This window comes from Emys orbicularis, chromosome 2, assembly GCF_028017835.1.
Source record: "Emys orbicularis isolate rEmyOrb1 chromosome 2, rEmyOrb1.hap1, whole genome shotgun sequence".
In the NCBI taxonomy this organism is placed as follows: domain Eukaryota; kingdom Metazoa; phylum Chordata; order Testudines; family Emydidae; genus Emys; species Emys orbicularis.
Window position 1 is genome coordinate 178,892,193 of NC_088684.1, and position 24,608 is coordinate 178,916,800.

At 41.6% G+C, this 24,608-nt stretch overlaps 1 protein-coding gene across 1 annotated transcript in view; it reads right to left on the reverse strand.

Annotated features, from left to right (window-relative positions):
* Positions 1 to 24,608, reverse strand: part of RECK (reversion inducing cysteine rich protein with kazal motifs) — a 131,694-nt gene that overhangs the window by 86,643 nt on the left and 20,443 nt on the right. Inside the window, exons 4-5 of the mRNA XM_065399444.1 lie at positions 16,495 to 16,580; positions 6,961 to 7,008 (exon numbers count right to left, since the gene is read on the reverse strand). Coding sequence (XP_065255516.1) covers positions 6,961 to 7,008; positions 16,495 to 16,580 — 134 coding nt within the window. The remainder of the gene's footprint in view (positions 1 to 6,960; positions 7,009 to 16,494; positions 16,581 to 24,608) is intronic.

A 24,608-nucleotide genomic window follows, 5' to 3' on the forward strand; every position in this document is an offset into this window, starting at 1 on the left:
GAAAGAATGAAGACAAAGAGCCCTAAAAAGTTAAGTGATGACAACACATAAACTAGTAGATGTGTCTTGATAGTGGCCAAAGCCTGCCCAGGCTTACTAAAACTAACCAGGTCACCTTTCATATCAAAATATTAAGATGCAAGGTAGACAGAAGGCTTTAATTGTTTTAAGCTTGCACCAAAGGTAGTCTCCATTTCAAGGAACAGGTCTCTTCTAGAGCTTTTACAGAAATTTGAATAGTACTTTTTCCACTTCTGGTAATCATTTATTGTTTAAATTAACCATGCTGCTTTTGGCAGGAGGAGTGGGGTCAGTGGATAGGGTTTTAATTAAGGATCTGATCCTTAATCTGAAATAAGAGCCAAATAAAATAGGCAGAGTGAACTGTGGTTCCATTGACACGGCTAGAAAAGCAGAACATGAAAATTGGTAGCTTACCTCAGAAATATAAGATTTACATATACCATGTGTCTCACCTTCTTGATTACATTATGAAGACGACACAGAGAATGAAAAGCTGAAGGAAGTACTCTAATCTAACAGAAAAGTATCTGTCACTGAGTGGATGATTTTCCAGTCTTGAATGGGACAGACAACAGAATTGTCTCTGTGGAAATTATGGTATCACCATTTCGGGGGGACAGTTTTGGCTACAGATTCCTTCCTTTACTGATCTTCTTGCCATGTCTCAAGTCATCTGCAAATAAATCATGATTCTCCACAAAATGAAAGGCAGCTTGAAAAACGCGTTTTATCCTTCACACTCAGATTCATAGTCTCCCATCATCACAGTTGGATGCAAGCTCCTTTTCCTCTACCTTGTCCCTTTTTCATATCAGGCAGAGTGGGGAATTGAACCTGGGTCTCCCACATCCCATGGGAGAACCCTAATCACTTGCCTAAGGGTTAGGGTACTCCCATGGGATGTGGGAGACCCAGATTCAATTCCCCACTCTGCCTGATGTGGAGAAGGGATTTAAACAGGGCTGTCTCCCACTTCACAGAAGAGTGCCCCAATCATTGTGCTATGGGATACTCTGGGGAAGCTCTATCTCAATCTCTCCTGTTGAGGCAGTTCCACTTTATTCAAGTATTTAATACAGTCATTGGGCCTGAGACCGAGAGAATAACTCTATAGCCTGGTGGTTAGAAGATTCACCTTCATGTCCCTGCTTCAACAGCCAGTGAATTAAAACATCATTCACCCACTTCTAGAAACAAAGGATCTCAGAGATAAGCATACTGACCACTTAGCTTCAATACATTTATGTTCAATCTGGTTCCTATGAACATTCAAAAGCCAAGAACAGTCGCATGTTTTAGGGGTATGTCAAACAATTTATGAGCCTTTTCCTCTACTAATGAAAGTTCTAGATTTAGAGGACCCAAAAGCTCTTTGAATTGTTGCTAATCTGAGCATGATACTGAAGCTACAATGATACTACCATCAGTAAATGTAGAAATTGTTTGGACAGCTTCAGGAAACTCTGAAGGCTCATCATACAACTGCTCTTCGCTACCGTTAATAGCAGTCTTCGACAGTATATGCTAAACACACCAGCTAGAAGTGGTGGCGGTGACTCTTTGCTTGTGAGACAGGGACAAATTCTGTATTTCCCTGCTGAGAGCAAAGGGGATCATATTTCTCTGAGGGCCTTTTTGGGGCACAGGAAAGCAAGGAAGCCATTGGCATATTGGTCACTTTACCCATTTGGCCAAAAGCCACCTGGGCTTAGGGTATAAGCAAAGCCCACAGAGGAATTCATCAAGAAACTTCAGAATGGAAAGATGATCTGGAACCAACAAAAGAAAAAAGATCTAACATCTCTCTATGATCTTCACTCTGGGGATTCTCTGATCAGATTCCATTCCAGATGAAGCAGAAGACAACCCAGAAAAGCTCTCAAATCCAAACCCTCTGAAATGGGAGTAGCATCCTCCCTATAGAAGAAGAAGAATGAAGTGCAATGATTGAGGAAACCGGATTACCTGGAGTCAGAAGAGATGCATCACTGTCTCTTAAGAGGTGGTAGTGAAGGTTGCTCCTCAAACCAAAGACACAACTGTGCCAATACTGGGGACTAGTCAGAACTAGGAAGGCCAACAGAACAGCAACTGTTTGATCCTCTAGCACAGGATTAGGGAGTCACCCTCAGCTGCAGCCTTCAGATCCAATGATATACTGTCCCTGGACCTATTGGATTCGTAGATGGAAGTCCAAGTGAGGTGTCCAAGAGAAATGGTTTGACTGATATCTTTATTTTAAAAACTTCTGACACTGTTCCTAATGCTCCAGTATGCAAAAAGTAAATGTGTGGACCAAGCCCTAGGACACAGAACACCTTGGGTTAAAAGAACCATGAGATCAGGCTGATTTCTTGGGGCACATCAAACTGACCAAGACTTGAATCCAAAAGATGGATTCGCTATACCAGCCAGCCATGCTTTAGCACCACCTCCATGAGAAACAGCCTAAGCCAACACTCCTTTTTACATTTGGCCACAGGAGCAAAACTGGCAGAAACTAACCATTACACTTCAGTGATTGCACCTGGCTTTAAGCAACAAGGTTGCTGGTCTGTAAAGGGTATTTTTAAATTACAGGAAGGCCCACACTTTCTTTCAGGCTTGACCATGTCAGCCCCTTTGAGACGAGATGAGTTTTCCAGGGTCAGGACCCACAGTCAGTCAATTTATTCATATATTAAGGCTAACAGAATTAGCCATGACTTGAAGTCAGAACCACAAGCAATCAAATTGACAAGCAAATTGGGCTGGTTAGAGTCCTGGTAACTCAGACCCAGTATGGAGCTGAGGAGGATACCAGTACCAAATGGCACCTTGCAATGGTATAAGCTGTTAATAATTCTAATGAACACCTTTTTTTTGCTCAACAATCCTAGATCTAATAAATACACTACTCTGACAAGTAAAACTTGCAGTGAAAACAATAAAATTTGAGCCAATGTTCTGTTGAGAATGATGATATTTACGAAGTCTATGGTGGTGACAGAGGAACTGAGGACATTTGGGGACATAGTGACATATGTGCCCTTACACTGAACATTTAGATACAGAAGGCATGTGCATAGACCCAATGATTGCCGCTTTTAGATGATTCCATGCTCACAGTAGGGAGGACATGAACATCTCAAGAGCGAGAGCATGCAGAGGAGATCAGATGAGAACCAAAAGTTTCAGGCTGCATTCTTTAAGGGATATTATCAGCAATATTCATTGATTTCTCAGTCATTGACTAGAGCAGGATTCTATTATCCTATGATCTAGAACAAAAAGTACCAGTACAGTAACTTCGAAGCTGCTATTCACGGAGTGTAAAAAGGTATGTTTGAGACATGATATTTTTCCCCATACAGAGCACAGCATTTGAAGCACATGCTCTTGCGCTGCTTTTTAAAATGTTTTATTTAATGTAGGAAACATGAAAAAGCTACACAAAAAGAAATAAAATGTTGCAAAAATTAAAGGAAATAAAAATACCTTTTAACTGTCCCAGGAGCACCAGGAGGAGTGCCCAATATTGTTCTGTTTAAAAAATAATTTTTACAGTGAATGCGAGGAACAGAAACTAAAAACTAAGGAACATTTCCACTTACATTTATCAAAGATGGCTGCTGCTATTGCTACCAGAGTTATATTATTATTGGTAGATGTCTACAAGACACATTGAACTAAATTAAGAGAAACTTCAGCCAAGACTTACGAAAAGTGCACTGCATTTAGCAGGGGGGAAAACAACAAAATGGAGTTCTTAATGTGTAGGGAAAAGCATAGTCTGCAGTGTGTAGGACTGACATTTGTAGAGTATAAAGGAAAGTTACAGTACTGCTCCTTCAACACAAAAAGTGACCTCAAGTAGGCAATTATGCCCTCCCAGCCTATTATTTCAGGCATTATATCCTACTTTGTCATATTCTCAACATAGTAAACCTCAACTCTACACACATCTTAATAATAAAAACTCACATGCAGTTCCCCTCCCCTGCCCTCCATCCCTTACTTGTCTTTTACCTACCTTTTTGGAAGGAGATGAACAGGATAGTAGAGAGCTGGAAGAAGTGAAGAAGGAAAAAGAAGAGATATACATAGGTAGAAAGAGGATGAAAGGAAGACAAGAAGAAGCAGCTGAAAAGGAGCAGAGAAAAAGGACAAAAAAAAAAAAAAAAAAGTTGAAAAAACCCCCAATGAAAGAAAGTGTACTTCAGCTGCATTTTATAAATATTTGGATAGCATTGTTAAACTTTTAAAAATGTATTGATATGTTACTTGAACACAATAATAAATATTTAGTAGCTAAAGAATAGGTGCTTTACATTTTCAAAGCAGTCAACAAAACTTGTTTATAAACCCACAATTACAAAATCCACAACTGGGATGCAAATATACCAACCAAGACTTACATATGATTCACACACATTTAAAGTGACTCTGATCCAGCAACATTTACGGAGGGAAAAGTGTCTTCAATAAGCTCTGAGAAAATTGTCACTTTGGTGACAAAGTGAATCTATTATGACACCAACTTGTAGAAAATGGCCTCTTTGGCAACCTCGTTTCATGTGCCCCCCTCCTATTTCCTCCCTACACATTATGCTCCATCTTTGTGGTCTTACCTCACTCTTCACACTTATTGGGCTGGTGGGAGGCTGAAAGGAAACTCAGATGCAGTTGTTCCCTTAGCCCCAAGCCTCTGCTGATTGCTAAAAAATACTAGTGCAGCTCATCTGACTGTATCTAAGAGGCATCTTACGAAAGTTCTCGGGCGATCTATATATACCAGTATTATGTAATAAGCTATGAACATTTGAAAAGAAGGAATTAATTACACTTCAGGCTCTTTTATTTAAGTTACCTAGCTTTTATATGATTTGTACTTAAGTAGAGAGTGTGAGTGTGAGTGTGAGTGTGAGAGAGAGAACACACCACAAGAAAGGAAGCTGAGAACAGGAGAGATTAAGTAGAAAGTCAGTGCTAGAAAATTAATTCTAATTTGTCTTTGCATTAAAGAAATACCATCAACATATCACATGTATAAAACAGACTCAGATGTACTGATACATGCCAAGCCTCACACACTCATTATGTGCCATATAGATTCTGTTCCAGATTTCACAATGATTTGACTTTTGACCAGCCACTCTTATCAACTATTCTGTTGCTCTTCCATCTGATTTCATATCCAAAACCAATACGAGGGAAATGCCTCCAAACTATAGGAGACAGTACACCTACTTTCAGAAGATCAAACAGTTTGTGTAACATCTCACCCTTACCTTTGGCAAAGCTTCCTTGTATTTGGTACAACGAAGGAAGCAATTTTCACAATATAGAAATAAATAAAATAAATAAATAAAATATAACCTATTAGTACCAGTAGGTCTGACTTTAGATATAAATTAATCATTACAGGTTGTCCAACAAAAGATGACAAAATCAATAATTACTGAAGATCCATCATGCCAGATTCTTCATTCAATCCACAATATATTATCACTAGCCCATTATTTCTACCACCTATTATTTAACTTAGGCATATTTGCTCTTTTTCCACCCTATCCAATTGATCTCCCCTTTCAACATTTAAGAACTTGTCCTTTCTCTCCTCTTTATTTATAAGTTGTTCAGTTAGAAGTTGTGCAAATAGTCAAAAAGAACATTTTCTGTCCAACTGAAGAGAGATCAATCTAGGATAAAATGGAGAAACCATTTTGTACAATTCCAGCCAAAAACAGTGCAAAGAAGAAATGGGCAAAGTAAACATTCTCAGTAACGAGGAGGGTGTTCTGGCACCATTTTGTCATTTTTAAGCCTCTCTTACCTTTTAAATTTCCTCTCCCGTTCTCCATCAACACATATTGGCCAACCTCCAACAGCAATGCAGAAATCCAGAAAAGAAAAGGAAACACACCAGCATAACAGAGGAAAAGGTTGCAGATGTGGAGAGCATAGTATAAAACAGCAGTAGAGGAGAAAAAGATGCTTAAAATAAAGGTTCTTGTTCAAGAGAATTCAAACTATGATAATTCCAGTAGGAAAGAACTGGAGAAAAAGATTTTTTTTCCTAACATTTCTTTGACAAAAGAAATGAAGCAAAGTTGTGTTTAATTTAATAAGGTCTTCTGCAGATTGGGCAAAGCATTACATTTATTCCCTAATTAGAAAAGAAACAAAGAAAAGAGAATTGTACAAGATTATGCACAGTTGATTACGAAAGGTTACTATATTAACCTAATTTATGAAGGACTGTATAATTTGGGGGGTGGGGAGGTGGACTTGGATTTTAATTTGGAAACCAGAGTGAAAGGAAAGAAAGATAATCCTAGCATGATCACTTTTCTTCCAAACAGGAGAGGTAAGTAATAGCTTTCTCAAATTTTCAGGTGTTGAAAGGCGTGAATACTAAAGAGAAATTCTGAAAGTATCATCGTTTCTTACCTTAAGGACAGAACTTTTAACATTAAAAAAGCTTTAAGATGATTGCTGATGTCTACAGTAGCATTGCAGTTACTTAAATCACTGAAAAACTTCATATTATATATAAACACCTCTAAAAGGTATCTTTTGCTATAATCTCCTTTTTTAAATAAAAGCCTATATTTTGAAGTTAAAATATTTCTTATAAAAGAAATGCTCATTTACTCTGAAGAAAAAACCTCATATGCAATTAGAATTATAGAATTATTTTAGAACCTTCATTTTTGCTAAGAAAAGTGTTTTCTTTTGAGCCATAAAAATTAGTAATGTATTTTTACAAACTTGAGCAATAACTCTGTGGTTTTTGTAAAAATAAAATAAAATCTCTGTTGTATTTGTAAGTGGCAAATAGTACATTTTGGAATAAAAGTGAAGACAAGTTCTTGTAGAACACACATGTTGTATACATTCTACAAAATATAATCAGACAGAACACTTTAATTTTGTAATTTAAAGTATGTATACCTCATATTCTTTTCTGCAAACTTTCAAAATGTCATTTTTTGAAGAAGCCTGAAAGATAATTAGATTTCTTTATTAACGTATAGCACAAACTAATCAATAATGAAATCATGCAGCAAAGAACAAAATATAGTAAAAGTATATTTAGATAAACTGAACTTTACTCACTTGCACAGTTTCTGCTAGAGAAAAAGAATTATTAAAGGTTTTATGGTTCTGGGACAACGTGAGGGGCAACTTTCACATTTTATTCAAATCAAACCATGTATTTATCCACCAAATTGGTTAGAAAAAACAAAAATACCACGAGAAGCATCAGAATTTGCATTTATCTGAAAAGTGGTTTTTTCCTATTAGTTCTAAAAAAGATAAACCACAATTTTTAGCAAAGGGAAAAGCCCATACAGACCAACATGTGTGCACTAAAAACAAATTCTTAATACCACTTTCCTCTTTCCCCACCAATCACACCACTACATCCCTTTTTCTACAAAAGACTCTTGATATCACTGATAAACTAATCTCCTAAAGATAGTGCCCTTGTATTTTACTTGTTCTGCAAAGCATCTCACATACCTATTCCTGCTGTATCAGTAATGATAAACATTTCAAGTATCAATCTTGAAATCTCAACAATCTTTGCTTCAGTTGCTTTCCCTAGTAATTTAAAGCAAAGGAAGGACTTCTGCACTTGTGATAATGTTCTTTGAAATACGGTATGGAAAGGACTGTGAAATGAGAGTCTATGTTGCAAGATTCAAGAATACACTTATTTTGCTATTAGCCCTTGTGATTACAGTCTTTATACTACTACTGGCCTGACCTTTTACTTAGGCAACAGAAAATCCTGTAGCAGTCAACAGAAGCTGTGCTCTCTTGTACCAACGCTGAGCTTGGTCTTATGCCTCCTCGTAGAATTTCCTTTTGAATGCTGGCAACAAAATCTCAGCTCTTAAAATCTGAATTTAAAAGCGAGCAGTACTGGAGTCAAAGCCAAATATTTTCTCAAAATACTTGGCAGTTAGATAAAATATGAGCACTACAATTTAAATGCATATTCTGGAAAATGCATCTCTCAAACAAATAAATGGAAAAGTGGTTATGGAAAAAATATAGATAAGACAGTATGATGGTGCAGATAGTAAGCAATATTGTTCAGTAAACAGAGAAAAAAAGCAGTGATCAAAGAAGCAAAACAGCAGCCAGAGCCTCTAAAAATCCCAAAGTCTTTGAAAATGAAGCACAAGCCACGATCCCTCTTGAGCTTGTCACTGCTTTCTACTTAGAGAGAGGTTTCCTTCACTTCTGAAAACAGAAGGAAACATAACAAAAAAATGTGACTGACCAAAAATAGAATTTCACATAAAATGGTGGTTCTGTGTTTTATTTAAAAATAATAAAAAAAAAAAAGTCTGGGAACAATCATGTCTTTCACAGAAGACGACCAATGACTACGTACTCTGGACTTTGTAGATGTTTATATACATTTTAGCGCTGTTTTTTCTATTAAAAACCTGAAAAGCATTCTGTGACTAATTCCACTTATTGCTTCTAGGGTTGTCATTGGCACATTTAGATATGGTAACTTCAGATCAAAGGCTCATCAATATCTTGGAAGGGATCCAAAGAAAAGTTCAATAGGTCAGTGGACCTATTTGATGCCGGCATCTTTAGGATTCAAACTATCCATAGCAGGGCTAAGAAACAGCCAATTTGTGCCAATACGCTGTACCTACACCTCTCCGAACCTACTACATTGCTCTCCAGAATCATAGCATTCATTAAAAAAATAAAAGCAAGTAATCAAACACAGAGATGTCTACCTGAGTGTGAAGTGAGCCTGGAACTATAGCTCTTAGACCTACAAACTCATTTTATTAAGATAGTAACTAAGCTGCACAACAATAGCTAACTGACATTTAAGTTACTTAATTCTTCATGTAAGAAAGGGGAGGAAGACATCACAGATCTACACAATTTATTGTGAGCCACTTATGTTGCAACACAAGTTAGTGGCATTTGGGAGAGTCCAACATTTCGTTCCACCCCTGACCCAGTCAAAAAGAAGCCAAGCCCAAACAGCCTTGTGGAGCCAATGGGGAATGCCCCCACCCTGACGTTCCTACCAGTTGAAATGTCTTTCATCATCTTGATTGATTAGTTATTCAGCCCTCATATAGATTGTGCCGATCACAACACATCTTCCATTCTTCTCTTATCCTGGCCTTCCTTCTCCATGTGCTGCTATGTCTTTTCATGATGAAATCTTCCTATCTCTTTGGAGATCAACCGAGTAGTTGTTTCAGTTCCCGTGGATACCACGCAGCAACCGCTGCAATCTATCGATTGTCAGTGAGCCTCGCTATATGCCCAGCCCATTGCATTTTACTATACCTGCTTCCAACAATGATGTCCTGCACTCCACTCTGTTGTCTGATCACTTCATTGGGGTCTCAGTTGTGAATTGAAATCCTCAGAATTCTTCTTTCCATCGCCGTCTCTGTGACAGACAGTTGTTGCCCCTCTATCCTCATCAGTGCCCATGTTTCACTGCCGTACAACGTTGCCGGCAGTACTGTTGAGTTGAAGAGGTTGGTGCATGTTGCCTTGTTGATTTTTCCTTGGAGGACATCCTGGATAGAACTGAATGCGTGCCAACCTGCTTTCTTTCTTTGGGAAAGACTGTGGCGCATGTTAATTTCTTAGCCCAAATACACATATTGCTCAACTTCTTCTATTTGTTCTCCCCAGACTGTTATTTGAGCTTTTGGCAAGGCATCAAATCAAAATTTCATCTTGGAGTGGTTCATTTTCAGTCTGACTTGGCTGCTTGTTGTGTTGAATTCTTTCAGCATTTTCTGTAGTTTGATAGTATTTTCGGCAATCAACACGATATCGTTCACGAATCTAAGGCGGCTTAACTACTCTCCATTTATGTTGATTACACCCTTCCCATTCATCCGCCTCATTACCATTTTGAGGCAGGCTGTGAAGAGTTTTGGTAAAACCGTGTCTTCTTGTTTCACCTTTTTTAACTGGGATGTGAAGGGGAGTGTCAAACAGAGTTATATGTGTAGTGCAGTCAGAATTTGCTTCCTTTAGTAGTTTGATGTAGTTTGTGTTGATGCCCTTCTCTGCAAGAGCTTTCAACACTGCATTGATCTTGACGTTGTAGAACGCTTTTTCATAGAAAAAGAAGGCAATGCATAAAGGGAATTTGTATTCCCTTGAGCATTCCAATAGCTGATTTATAGTGAAAATATGATCCATTGTGCTGAAATTCCTTCAAAAACCTGCCTGCTCCTCATCCAGACTCAGAGTCGGTTTGTTGTTATTTTGGTGAACAGCTTGTAGACATGTAAGAGCAGGCCTATTGGATGATAGTTCTTTAGATCTTCATCATTGCCCTTCTTGTACAGCAAAATGGTGTTGGACTCCTTCCAGCTAGATGGCATCTTCTGCATTTCCAAATAATGGCTAAGCCTCTGAGCAAGGGTTTCCCAGAGGTCTTGGCCTCCAGCTCTTATTTCAGTTGTCAGTCCATCTTTTCCTGGGGCTTTTCCTTCCTTCATTTGATAAACTGCATGTCTAACTTGTTCAGCTATCTTAGATCTAAGATCAGCCTCCAACCTCCATCCTTTTTCAGTACTAGGAAGTATTTTGAGTAGAAACCCCTGCCCCTGTAAGGGCCAGCTCTATTGCTCCTATCCAGAGAAGAGAGTCCACTTCTTGCCTTAGTAGAAGCCCATGAGAAAGTTCCTTGAAGAGGGATTGGGGAAAAGGGGTGGAAGCAAGAGAATGACTGTATGGTGTAGCCTGATATTCTGACCTCCCAGACCCATTGGTCTGTGGTGATCCACTCCCAAGCCTGGTGGAAATGGACAAGGAGGTCCCCAAAAGGAGGGAAGTGGGCTAAAGGGTACAACTGTAAAATCAGAGGAATGGGAGGATTCCAACCTCCAATCAACCCATCAAAAGTGCTGTTTAGAGGATGCCTACGTGGTTGCAGAGGGCACATGGGTGGCCCTCTTCCTCTGAAACTTGTGTCTCTTTCTGGGGGGTTCTGCAGGTCTTTGGTACCCCGAGAACTGAGCAGGGCATGATCTCTGGGCATTCTGTGAGCTATTAAAACACTTCTTGCTCAGTGGTGTATAAATTCCCAAGGAATGTAGGGTAGCCCTGAAGTCCTTAAGCATGTGCAGAGAGTCATTCATGGTCTCGAGAAGAGTTTTGTGACCATCAAAGGGAAAGTCCTCTACCATGTTTTGTACCTCTCTTGGAACCCCCTAAAGCTGAAGCCAGGACACCCTGTGCATAACCATCGCCATAGAGATGGACATGGCAGCAGTATCCACGGCATCTAAGGACACTTAGAGCAGTTCTGGCCAACAGCTGACCCTCTGCAACAACAGACTGGAATTGTTCCTTGCAGTCATGCGGCACATGTTCAATAAAGGCTGTGAGCATGTTGTAATTAGTAACGTTATATTTGGCAATGATCGCTTGATAGTTCACAAGCTTGAAATGCAAGGTTGCAGAGGACTAAGCCTTTTGCCCAAAGAGGTCCAATCGCTTCTGATCCTTATTATAGGGAGTAGCCCTCCAAAAATGCTGACTACTCCGTTTATTCACAGCATCCATCCTGAGGGCGTTAGGTGGGGAATGGGAAAACAAAAGTCAAAGTCCTTAAAGTGGCACATAATACTTCTTGTCCATCCTTTTGCACATTGGTGGAATAGTGGCTGGCATCTGCCATACAGTCTTAGCCAGATCCAGGAAAGCCTCATTAATAGGTAGCGCCACTCTGAAAGGTGTTGCTGACTGCAAAATATCAAGCAGCCTGTGCTGCTGGTCTTTGACCTCCTCCAGAGGGATGTGCAGAGTGTCCAATATCATTCTATTGAGGTCCTGGAATTGTCTGAAGTAATTGGCAATGGAAGGCGAGAGAGGCCTGAGCACCTCATCCAGCGATGACAATGTCAATAGCACTTTGAGGAGTTGGAGGCTAGGGCAGATGAGGAATTCACCACTGAAAGGTCTCCTCCTGCTTTGGAAGGGTAGAGGAAGTATTTGGATCCCCAATTTCCCTAAGAGATGGTACTGGTGATTTATTGAATTGTTGCCGATAGGCAGCCCATGGAGCCCAATACGGCCATTGTGAGGGTGGCAGATAGGGTTGGTTCCACCGTGATTGATGTGCCACAAAGTCCTTCCTGCATGAGAGCAGATTCTCAAAGGGGTATGTAGGAGAACCCCTAACAGAAATCAAAGAGACCAACTGGGAGTCCTCTTCTTCCTTCCTGTCCTCCAATGGGGGTGGGGGGTAACCAGTGAGAATGGAGGAGAGTCCTGTGCCACAGAGTGGCCTGAGCTGCTACCTGAGCTGGTACCTGACAGCAACAGGGATGCTGGCTCATTCAGCACCGATAGAGCACTCAAGTATTGTAACTCCTGTGGTACCAGAAAGGACACCGGTACCGACATTGAAGCCAAGGTCATCATGGATGGAGCCGACGGTACCAGTAACAACGAGCGTACCACAGGCTCTGTCAGATGCAGATACTTGCTTGATATCAAGGGTATTGCTTGTACAGTCATCCCCCACTGAGCTCCTTGCATCAGTACCGATGACTGGGTTAAGGCCCACAACAGCACCAATGTCTGAGCTGAGTGCTTCAGTGCCAATGGCAGAGCTGAGTTTGATAGTACCGTGTGTTTCTTCTTACTGGTGGAGGATACAGGCGCCCTCTCCGTGCAGTGTTTCCTCTACTTGGAGCTTCGGGGCTTCGCAGGCCTGCCAGTACTGGAGAAAGAGTCCTTGGCCTCCACAGTACCCTCTGAGGACTTCAACGGGGACCTGGTCTTTTTTGGAGCTGGCTCCTTAGATATGGAGTCTATGCTCCTCTTTTTGGGAGCATTCCCAGAGTGTTCTAAAGTCTTCCCTTTCTTAGGAGAAAGCATGCCCCAAGGTTGACAGGACACTGTATCTGTCTGGGGACAAATGTACAAAAGGAGGGAGGAGAGGTCTCCTGACCTGGCTGAGAGGTTGCAGGGAATGTTCCATTGTCACAACCCAATGGCCCCCTCCCTCAGGGGGTCCCCCAGGGAGGCAGATTAGCATTGTATGTTGCTAACTCTGTTGCAAGATTCGCAAGGCATTCTGGGAAGGGTTAAAGTTATGAATGCGGAACGAAAGGTTTCTTTACAGGCGCGAAAGGCCGGAGGGGGAGGAAAGGAGAAAAAAACGGGTTAACTTGATGTTCCAGCTAAACCCGAAGATAAGGAGCTAACTCCAGCCCAAGGCCATTGCACACACTCTGCTACCTGCCAAGAAAGAAGGGGGGGGGGAGGGGAATCCACCCCACCCCAACCAGCTGTGAGGAAGGAGAGTTGCTGAAAAAAATTTCAGGGGCCGCGAAAAGGAGTGAGACAACAAGGTCAACGAGGGAAAAATAACCGTCTCATGGCCCTGAAGCCGGTGTGTTTTGGAAAAATTGAGGAAGCCACGGAAGGCCAGTTTGAACTGGTACACAGAGCATGGGGAACAAAGGTCCCTGAAGGAGACGCCCCCAAGAGACCCCAGGACTTAAAAACCCTCCTGGGAGCTGAGGCAAATCAGAGATCAACAGCAGACCCTGGACGACCCATGCACAGGACAAGAACTCCTGTCCACCCTTCCCCCTCTTCTTCTTACGTTACGCCCAGGCTTGCCCAGCCTCGGGTAGTGTGGGTGTGAGTATGAAAGTGGGTTAGGGCTTGGGGCACTAACACTTTCTTCCTTCCTCTGAGTGACATGGGGAACCCCCAGCGCTCTCCGCTGTTATTATTTTATCAATAAAGCTTTAAAACTCAGTTACTTGGTGTGCTCCGTCATCTCCTCCCCTAATGGTCCTGCGGCCTCAGCCTGATCACCTGACGCCTCAGGCAGATGGGTAACAAAAATCTGTCACACCATCGCCAATAGCATGAGCTTTATGTCCCTGTTCTTCCTAGCCCTGGACTTAAGGGCTAAACAAAAGGAGCACTTCTTGGAGATATGGGACTCCCCAGGCAACAGACACACTTCAAGTGTCTGTCGCTCACCAGTATAGCCTCCCGGCAGGAGAGGAAATATTTGAAGTCTGGCAAATCAGGCATATCCCACCAAGAGAAGACAAGTCTCCTGGGGGGGAGGGGGGGGGAGAGAATAAAAAAAAAGTCCTCTCACCTAAAACTAATTAACTGTACAAACACTAACAACTCCTCTAAACTAACTTTAACAGAAAAAAAGTGAAGAGGAAGGCAGAGTACGCTCTAGATTGGATCATGCTAGTTTCCCCGGGCCGACGCAGTAGAGAAGGCATGGAAGCGGTTTGCCCATACACCCAATATAGCCTTGGTGTCTGCCACAAGGAGGCGTAAGGCGCATGCGTGGGCCTAATGAGCACTCCTAGCGAGAAATCTCCTATGAAGCGTTTCAGAGGTGCATGCATACCTGAAGTGAAACGCCCATAGGGACAGTACTTGAAAAAGAAAATTGGATATTTTGGGTAGAAAATGGTTAAATCAATCAATTACTCTTTCTGTACAGTTAATTTACTTAAAGGAGGCAGAAATAAAATTACCTCAGTTGAAATTTTGTTACGGCACCAGTTTAATACAATTTTTTTTTTAAGTGTAATTGGATCTTCCATGACTACACCTAGTCAGGGAGTTAGTTCTGAGACACACCCAAAAGAAGATTTATAGACCTCTCTAAGCACCATTCAGGATAATATAGTTTGTTACTGACTCAATTAGAGTCTCTTTACTGAGTTACCAAAACCCCAGCAACCATAAAGGGGGTTTATCTAAGGAAAAAGTGTCAGGGTAGGAGTAAGACCAGACCTGAAATAGAAAGGACAGTTAATCAGGAGCATTGGACCACCTATATTCATTGACTGCCATTTCTATATGACAATGGACCTCAAAAGGTCATTTATCCTAAAGCCCGAATCTGTGCTTGCTTTGAACTACATCTGAACAAGAGTTATGTAGTCCCTGGTTTTATATTCCGTAATATGTTAATGAGTTCTTACAACGCATTCTTACTCTTTTCAGTCCCTAGAATAGACACATACCATATTTACTGCTTTGAAGCATTACATAAGCTGGTTTTGTTCTCCAATATGTCAAATACTTGTATAGTTATGGTCTTGCTCAAAGTTCACAAGATAGAAGAATTGTCTCAAACTGACTGCACATTGGACTTTTGACCAGAAGTCTCAAATGTGACTGTCAATTCATCCAAGGCTATTGTGGATGAACTTAAGCAGAAGCACAAAGATTTGGGAGGCTTGGTGACCTCAAGTAAAATGCTGCATTCCTTTGTCATACAGAGTTTCCAGCAGTCACACACACTTTTGCTGTTTAAGCTGCTTTCAGCTCCCCATAGAAATAGCACATTATTTAGGATGGATGTGGGGAAAGTGACCCTGGAGCTTCCAGAACCATGTAATATAAACATCATATTAATTAAGCATCATAAGCTGAGAAGGCTCTCTCAGTATCATAAAGAACTTGTTTATACTATAATCATCTGTGCTTCACTCAGTTATGCTGAATCGCTTTAAGAACAAATTATACCATGCATCCACACTAGTTATGGCTTTACCCATCTAAGTTTTGCTCTGCAACCACATTTGCACCATTTTAAGCCAATTTAGCTCTGGTGGCTTGAGGGTTCCTGAAGGGCATCAGAACAAAAGATATAAGCTACAATTTACCATTGCCTTAGCTGGTAAACCTCCTGCGTGTTCACTACCAGACTCCATTCTCTGCCCCCACAACCATGACCCCTAGTCATGCCTCACTACCCATACTCCTGCAAGGTAACTACCTCTCTGGAAATGCTCTCCCCAGGGTCTGCTAATAGTCCCCATTCCAGCTCTGAAAGTCCTCAGCCACAAATCCAGTACAACTCTTCCAACACAATTAAAAGGAAAACATACTTAGAAAGATACAAGATCATATAAATGTTTTCTTTCCTAATTTATTTTACTTATTTTACTAATATTTAGGGTTTTTTACAAAATATTTTTATATTTTATAAAATATAAAATAAAAATATTTTACTAATATTTTCTTCCTGCATTCCCTTTTTCCTCCAAAGTTCACCCTATTGTTATCCTGAACACTTTTAGATTGAAGAGCTATAAATCTAAATTTTGGCTTGTTAATTTCCAAGAAGAGAACTAAAACTGGTTTAGGTCCTCTCCCTCCCCAAAAAATACTGCAAAAGATTTGATGAGGTTCAATTTAGGCTTAAAAAAAAAAAAAAAGAGGCAGAGCTTCAGTTAACCAAGAACATGATGGTATGCATCACAGGTGTACACAGAAAATGATTTCTTGACCTATTTCATAGTTCTAAAAGTAATTGCAGAATATTTCCCCCAAAATTAAATAAAATGTAAAGGTGTAGATATAATAAATGAATTTAACTTGCCATATTACTGTTCACAAACTGCAGTGTTCTGTTATGTTTAATACTGATCATGGAAGAAAATTAGAAAACCTCACCTGTTTACATGCTTGTCGACATTCCACAACAATAGCTAGTTCACAGCAACCTAAGCCAACCCAACCATCAGACTTTTTCAAAACACCTTTAAAATAAAATGACAGCAAATATTATAGTAATACAGGCAGCTACAACAAAAATACCTAACTAACTCTACAACTAAGCCAAAGTAGCTAAGAGGGAAAATAACTAAAAAATAAACATTCCTCTTTTCTTTTAATGCCATGTCTCCTACATGTTATGGAAATCAGATGTGTGCCGTTTATTGTAGACTTTATTTAATAGTATATTTTCAATCAATTATTTAAATTAAAAGGAATGTAACCTATTAAATTTCTCTTGCCTTTGTTAAACCTTCAGTCCCTTCCTGGCTTCACTCCTCTCTTTTTCCTTTTTTGCAATAGATTTTGATGCATCTTTTTCTGAATTATGTTCAATAACAGTCTCCTATTTTTCTTTTGCCCCACCACAGACCCCTTATATAACTGCTTTTCCCACACCATATTCTCTATATTTCTCCCCAACCCCATTTTTTCCTGTTTCTTTCTTCTCCCACTTTTCCCCACAAAATACCTTAATACAATTCTCTTTTCTAATTTACACAATTTATCTCTTCCCCTGTCTCTCCGCATGCAGTTTATCATTCAAGGTTTTGTCCAACAAAGCTAAACACCATAACAAAGGACTGCCTCAGCTGCAGCAGCTTTTTGGGTGGAGGGGAGATGGTGGACCTGTAGCAGTACAGATCATATGAGCCCTGGATCCTGATGCAGGGTCCTAAAATCTGCTACCATTAATTTCTTAGGAAAAAAATTAAAACAAGTTTCAGGATATTCATGCATTATAGCCTTCCTCTAGGAAACAAGTTGCTAGTAGAGGTAGAACAGAAAACAGACTAATAAAAAACCCTAATATGCACATATATATCTTTTAGAAGATTCCTTGGAAACCTTCTTCCATTCCTATGGTCTTGGCTGCCATTTCAATTTACAACAGAGTTAAAAATGGCTGGAGGTCCACAAACTATGACAGAAAAGGCAGTTTGGGGAGAGATTAACAGTTTTTAAAAAGTGTTGCTTTTCCCTCTCCATTCCCTCAGCTGCCTTTTCATTTTCTCCCTCTCTTAGTTCCCTCACTCGCCCTTTCACACAACATGTATAGCAGGGGTCAGCAACCTGCGGCATGCGAGCTGATTTTCAGTGGCACTCACACTGCCCAGGTCCTGTCCACCGGCCTTGGGGCTCTGCTGCCGGCCTGGGGTTCCATTCGCCGGCCCCCTGCCAGCCAGGGTCCCGGCCGCCAGTCCCGGGGGCTCCGCTGCCAGCCTGGGGTACCAGCTGCCGGCCCCTTGCCAGCCGGGGTCCCGGCCGTCGGCCCCGCTCAGCCCGCTGGCGGCCTGGGGTTCTATCCACCGGCCCCTGCCAGCCGGGGTTCCATCCGCTGGCCCCACTCAGCCCACTGCCGGCCCCGGGTCCCGGCCACCAGTCCGGGTGGTTCCGCTGCTGGCCTGGGGTCCCGGCTGTCAGCCCAGGGCTCTGCTCCTGGCCTCGGCCTGGCACTCTGCAGCCGCCCCCAGCTGTGGCCCACTGGCCCCAGCCTGGGGCAGTGAGAGGTGCAGACAGGGGCAAGAGGGGACGCAGCTCAGCATCCCCACCTTAAAAATTGTTCCAGCACCACTGGGGTATTTTTAAGTCCTGATTTGCTGCTTACATCACTATCACGCCACTAGGAACAGCGCACTGTGTTTGACGTTGTGCATGCTGTCTGTCGCAATTTCTTTTTTCCCCACTGTGAGTTGAGAGATACATTTGACAAAATGTTAGCTCCTAAGAAAGCAAAGTTAGATGTCCGTTCATTTCAGCCTTCTTGGACAGACACATTTGGATTTATTCAAAAGAAGGACCGTGCTGTTTGTGCTTTCTGTTGTGAAAGTTTGTCACACATCAAATGTTCGACGACATTTTCAAACGAAGCATGAGAAAACCTTTCTTGACGAAGCAGACAAGACGGAATCGATCAAAAAGGCAGTAACAGGATATGAGAAGCAAAGCAGTGTTTTTAAATGCTTAAGTAAAAATCAAGCTACAGAAGGAAGTTACAAGATTGCACAGTGCATTGCAAAAAATGGAAAGATGTTTACAGGTTGGGAATATATAAAAAGTTTTTCTCAGAAGATCGGAGGTTTTGTTCAATGATTTGCCAAATAAAAATGCGATCGTATATAGAATAAAAGAACTGCCTATCTCTGCCAAAACAGCTGAGAGACACGTAAGCGAAATGGCAGAAAACATTAACAAAAAGCAGACAACTGAATTAAAAGACACAGCAGTGTTTAGCGTTGCAGTTGATGAGAGCGTGGATATAAACGATGTTCCACGTTTGGCAGTTGTTGCAAGATATTGTGCTTCCGATGAAATCCAAGAGGAACTTTGTTGCCTAAAACCCCTGCATGGCACAACAAAGGGGGAAGATATAGTGGAAAGTTTTGTAAACCATTTTGAAGAACAAGGAGTTAACATCAGAAAAATATTTTGTGTGACAACAGATGGTGCACCTGCCATGGTCGGAAAACAGAAGGGAACTGTAAAGTTACTTGAAGATCAAATTGGCCGCCCGACAGTCAAATTTTACTGTATCATCCATCAAGAAAACCTGTGTGCTAAAATTTCTAATTCAGAGCTTAATAATGTGGTGAATACAGTGGTACAAGTTGTGAATTTCCTTGTTGCTCGATCTGCTTTGACTCACAGACAGTTTCAAGCACTGCTAGAAGAGATGGACAATGCTTATAACGACATTTCACTTCACAGCAACATTTGGTGGCTATGTCATGGCAAGATTTCGGTGCGCTTTGTAAACCGTTTTGATGCAATCAAGGCCTTTTTAATCAGAAAAAGGACAAAACTACCCCGAACTGGATGATGACAAATGGCTGCATAAGCTCATGTTTCTAACTGACATCACCGCTCACCTAAACGAACTCAACCTCTGTCTCCAGAGTGCAGGGCAAATGGTTCTGGATCTTTATGAAGTCTGGAAGGTATTTGTTGTAAAACTAGCAGTTTTTTCTCGGGGTATTCAAACTTTGACTTTCTGCTACTTCCAACACATAAAAAAGAGCTATTGACACATTACACTGTCGGTGTCGATGAGATTGGAATGTACATGCAAGAACTGAAATCAGAATTTTCTGACAGATTTCAAGATTTCCAGCGATTTGGCCCAATGCTTTCTTTTCTAATTAAACCTGAAAAGTTCAACGAAAACAACTTGGATTTGTCTGTATTTCAGTGGATGGGAGTTGAAGATTTCGAAATACAGCTCATTCAGTTAAATAGCTCAGAACTGTGGGCAAAGTTTGGAGATCTGCGGAGTGCACTTGAAGCTCCCGAGAGAGATCATGCGGCCTCTATTCTGACCTGCTAGACGTCCATGCCAGTAAAATTTAACTGTTTGAATAAAATTGCATTTGCAATGCTTTCAGCATTTGGATCCACGTACCTGTGTGTACAGGTATTTTCACACATGAAATCTGTCCTCTGTCCCTTTCAGAGCCAGTTAACAACTGATCACTCAGAAGCCTGTGTGCAGCTTAAAGTATCCAAATACGGGCCAGACATTGGAAAACTCAGCAAGGAAAAGCATCACATTAAACTGATAAGATTCTGCATTTTAATTTAATTTTAAATGAAGCTTCTTAAACATTTTAAAAACCTTATTTGCTTTACATACAACAATAGTTTAGTTATATAATAATGACCGAGAGAGAGAGACCTTCTAAAAACATTAAAATGTATTCCTTAAATTACAGTGAATAAATGAAGACTTGGCACACCACTTCTGAAAGGCTGCCAACTACTGATGTGTAGGGATGTTGATTGCTTTGTTTAAGATCCATCTGCATGGAAGCCCCCGCCACACTCAAATAGTCTGTACTGAATGTCTAGAGCTATTAAAAAGACACATTTCACCAATATATACCAATTACTTTATCAAGGAAATATGACATACATTGTGTGACATAATTCAAAATTGTAAGAGTAAATAAAATGGATTCTTACTTAGACAGACAACCAGTTCATAGGAAAGTCACATGGGGTAAACACCCATCCACAGTTAATCACAGGGTTAGCTGCCTGCTACATGCTATTTTAGTATTTAATAATTATATAGCAGTTGTTTCTGTGGATCTTTTGCATGAACAATCTTCAGGAATGTGGAGCTATGGAAACAGTCATCTTAAGAATAAATCCATGATACTGACAGTTTCACTGAAAACTTCATTAAAAAATATCAATTGAAAAAAGTGAGATAGAGAAAAGAAATCTGTAAGATTTAAACAGTAAGACAAAATGCATGGCTACTGATTAAGGCTCCATGTTTGTCACAGAGGTCATGGATTCTGTGACTTCTGCAGCAGGCAGTGCGTCTGGCCCGGGGGCCGTCTGAGCAGCTCAGGCAGCCCCCAAGCCAGGTGCACTGGCCACTGCTGGGGCAGTCTCGGCCCCACCACCTCCCAGCAGCAGGACTTTGGGTGTTGTGGGGTCTCAGGGCTGGGGTACAGGGCACTGCAGTTCCCAGCCAATGGGGGCTACAGAACTGGGGCTTGGGGTGGAGCGGAAGCAGCACATAGAGCTAGGAGCGGGAGGTTGCCACTTCCCAGGAGCCAGGTAGGGAGCCTGCCCCAGCCCTGCCACCCCTCCCCCCAGCACCCATAGCACCTCCCGGGCCACATCCCCCCCCCTCCCCCGAGCACCCGTGACGCCCCCTCAGGCCGCCCCTCCTTCCAAGCACCCGCGGCACCCCTTGGGCCACCCCCCCAAGCACCCATGGTGTCCCCCGGGCCACCCCCCCAAATTTTACGCAGGAGTTCATAGTAAAAGTCATGGCCATGGGCCGTGAATTTTTGTTTACTGCCCGTGACCTGTCCATGACTTTTACTAAAAATACCCGTGACTAAAATGTAGCCTTTCTACTGATCAATCAGAACAAAACTTCCAGGGGACTGAAATCTCTGTTGCAATTAACTGGCTATGCCACACAGACAACACTAAGACCAATCCACTTTTACAACTGCAGGGGTATACTACTGGCATGAAAAACTGAGTAATTAGGCAACTATATTTTGCAGTAGAAGGAGTTTGAGTGTTTCAGGTGTAGTTCCACATAGATTACATTACTGTAAAACAGTGAAGTAATCCTATACAGGAACTCCTCACTTAACGTTGTAGTTATGTTCCTGAAAAATGCGACTTTAAACAAAACGATGTTAAGCGAATCCAATTTCCCCATAAGAATTAATGTAAATGGGGGGAGTTAGGTTCCAGGGAAATTTTTTTCACCAAAGACACTATATATATATATATATATATATATATATATATACACACACACACACACACAGTCAGAGTAGAAGTTTTAAACAAACAATTTAATACTGGTACACAGTGATGATGATTGTGAAGCTTGGTTGAGGTGGAGGAGTTAGAGGGTGGGATATTTTCCATGGAACACCTCACTGCTAAATGAACTAGCAATTGACTGAGCCCTCAAGGGTTAACTCTCACACTCTAGGAGGCAACAGGAAAGGAGGGAGGGCAGACAGAGACACACACCCTGTGTGTGAGAGAAAAAAATGCGCATTTCCCCTTTAAGTAGCTGAACCCCAGGCTTAAGTACCCTGCCCTGTTAATTATATCAGCTTGCTGAGACCTCCTGAGACCGCAGCTACTGCCTAGAAGCTCCCTCCGTAGTGTCTCCTCTCCCCCCCCCCCCATGGAAGATGGGGTAAGCAGGGTGCAGGAGCAGGGGGGAGGGGGAGACACTCTGATATTAGCCCTCCTCTTCCCCCCTCCTCCCATACAGCAAGCAGGAGTCTCTGGGAGCAGCTCCAAGGCAGAGGGCAGGAGCAGCACATGGCAATGGGGGGAGGGACACAGCTGAACTGCAGGCAGCTGCTGCACAGGGAACTTAGGGGAGTGGGGAACTGATAGGGAGGGCTGCTGGTCCACCCTGGTTCCAACCACCCACCAACTAGCTGCAACAAGCTGCTCTTCCTGCAAGCAGTGGACAAAACAGGAGGCTGCCAAACGACCTTAGAAGGGAGCATTTCACAACTTTAAACGAGCATGTTCCCTAATTGATCAGCAACTTAACATCGAAACAACGTTAACCAGGACGACTTTAAGTGAGGAGTTACTGTATTAAAGTTCAAGGTAGAACACACAAAGCAGCTACAGATACATGCCAAGTTAAAGATGCCACAAGAGCCTTGCTATGGTGTAAGTTTTATTGCATGTGGTCCTCTCTCAGGGGTATCTCAAAACCATCAGGTGATCTTGTGTATAACATCTGCTGCCACATCTAAAGTTTTGTTGAGTTATGCTTACAATGGCACAGAAACTGATTTTGTGACTAAGGCAATCTGAACATACATTAATGGAGTTGTAACTTCTGTTCACAGCAGTCTGGAGCATGTACTTCTAATATTTTTTTGTGAGGTGCTCAAATTGTAGAGATTAGTGTAGTATAAAAGAACACACATTACATAAATGGTTCCTAAACTATGGTCTCTGGACTAGTGGTCCACAGACAGCTGACTAGTTAGATGGTGCGGGCTCTCTTTCTAGCTGCTATAACATGTTAAAAGGCAGTTAAAAAGTAGAGTGGATTGATTTAAGACAAAGCAATTTAAATAACTGATTTTAATCATGATTTAAATGTGCAAATAGCAAACCTTGATTTAAATACCTGATTTTAATCTCGTTTTGTATTTGTACTTTTTAGTTACCTTCCTAAAGGCCAAAGGACCATTTTTATCAGTGGGAGGAATTACTGTATTATGATTACACATACAATGAAACTAGTTCAGACAATCCATCTGGACAAGTGATAGCGATTAAAAAGGCTACTCTGATAGATAAAACATTGATAATGAAGATAGGGATTCAAGTGGCAGTGAAGTAACTGTTACTTGAAGTAACAGATCCAGGATTTTATCTCAAGGGGCTTCCCTAGGGATTTCATGAAAATTGATCATGTAGAATGCTCTCAGGAACATTGAGCATATAGATGAGAGTCAATGGGACTTAGGTGCTTTTGAAAATACATATACAGAGTTTGAGTAACAGCCAGCTCCTATACAATCAGAGGAGCTAGCGAACAGGAGCAGCAAACAGAGGAGTTTAGAAAGGGTGTGTGAGAGGGAGATAGGCCAATCACCTCCCCAAAAAAACAAAGAAGAGTAAAAATAATGCAGGCAGCATTCCAGCAGCAAACTGGGGGCCATCCAGTTTATTGCACTGAAGGTAGCACGTATGATTACCTGCCTTGCAGGCAGATGGCATGTGTGTTCATTCGGTGCAAACATCTCATGGCCCTCAGAGACTGAATACAGGCTCTTGAGACTGAACTGGAGGAGCTAAGGGAGACAAGACTTCCAGGGACACAGTAGAGCAGTTCCACTCCCAGTCTGACAACCTTTGTGCTGTTGGTGAGAATGAAAGTCTCAGAGAAGGAGAACATAAAGCTGGAGCAGAGGGAAACCATCCTTCTAGATGATGTCATATCATCATCTCATACTGATGCTACCCCTCCAAGGGCGGGGACCCCAGTTACTAGAAAGAGACAGGTAATAGTAACGGGGGATCTGATTATTAGAAATATAGATAGTTGGGTTAGTGATGACTGGGAGAATGGCATGGTGAATTGCTTTCTGGGTGGGAAGGTTGTGAGCCTCAGAAGACATATAGACAGACTTTTGTACAGTGCTGGGGAAGAGCAGGTGGTCATGGTAGATGTAGGAACCAATTACATAGAGAAAGGTAGGACAGAGTTCCTGGAGGCCAAATTAGAGCTGATAGGTAAGAGATTAAAGTCCAGGACCTCCATCGTAGTATTCTTTGAAATACTTCCAGTTCCATGTGCAGGGCCATTTAGACAAGCAGGGGTGCAGGGTCTTAATGAATGGATGAAACAATGGTGTTGGGGAAAAGGATTTAGATTTATTAGGAACTGAGGAACCTTTTGGTAAAAGAGGAGCCTGAACAGCAGTGGTCTCCAACCTTTTTACGCATAAGTTCACTTTCTGAATTTAAGTGCGACCCAGGATCTA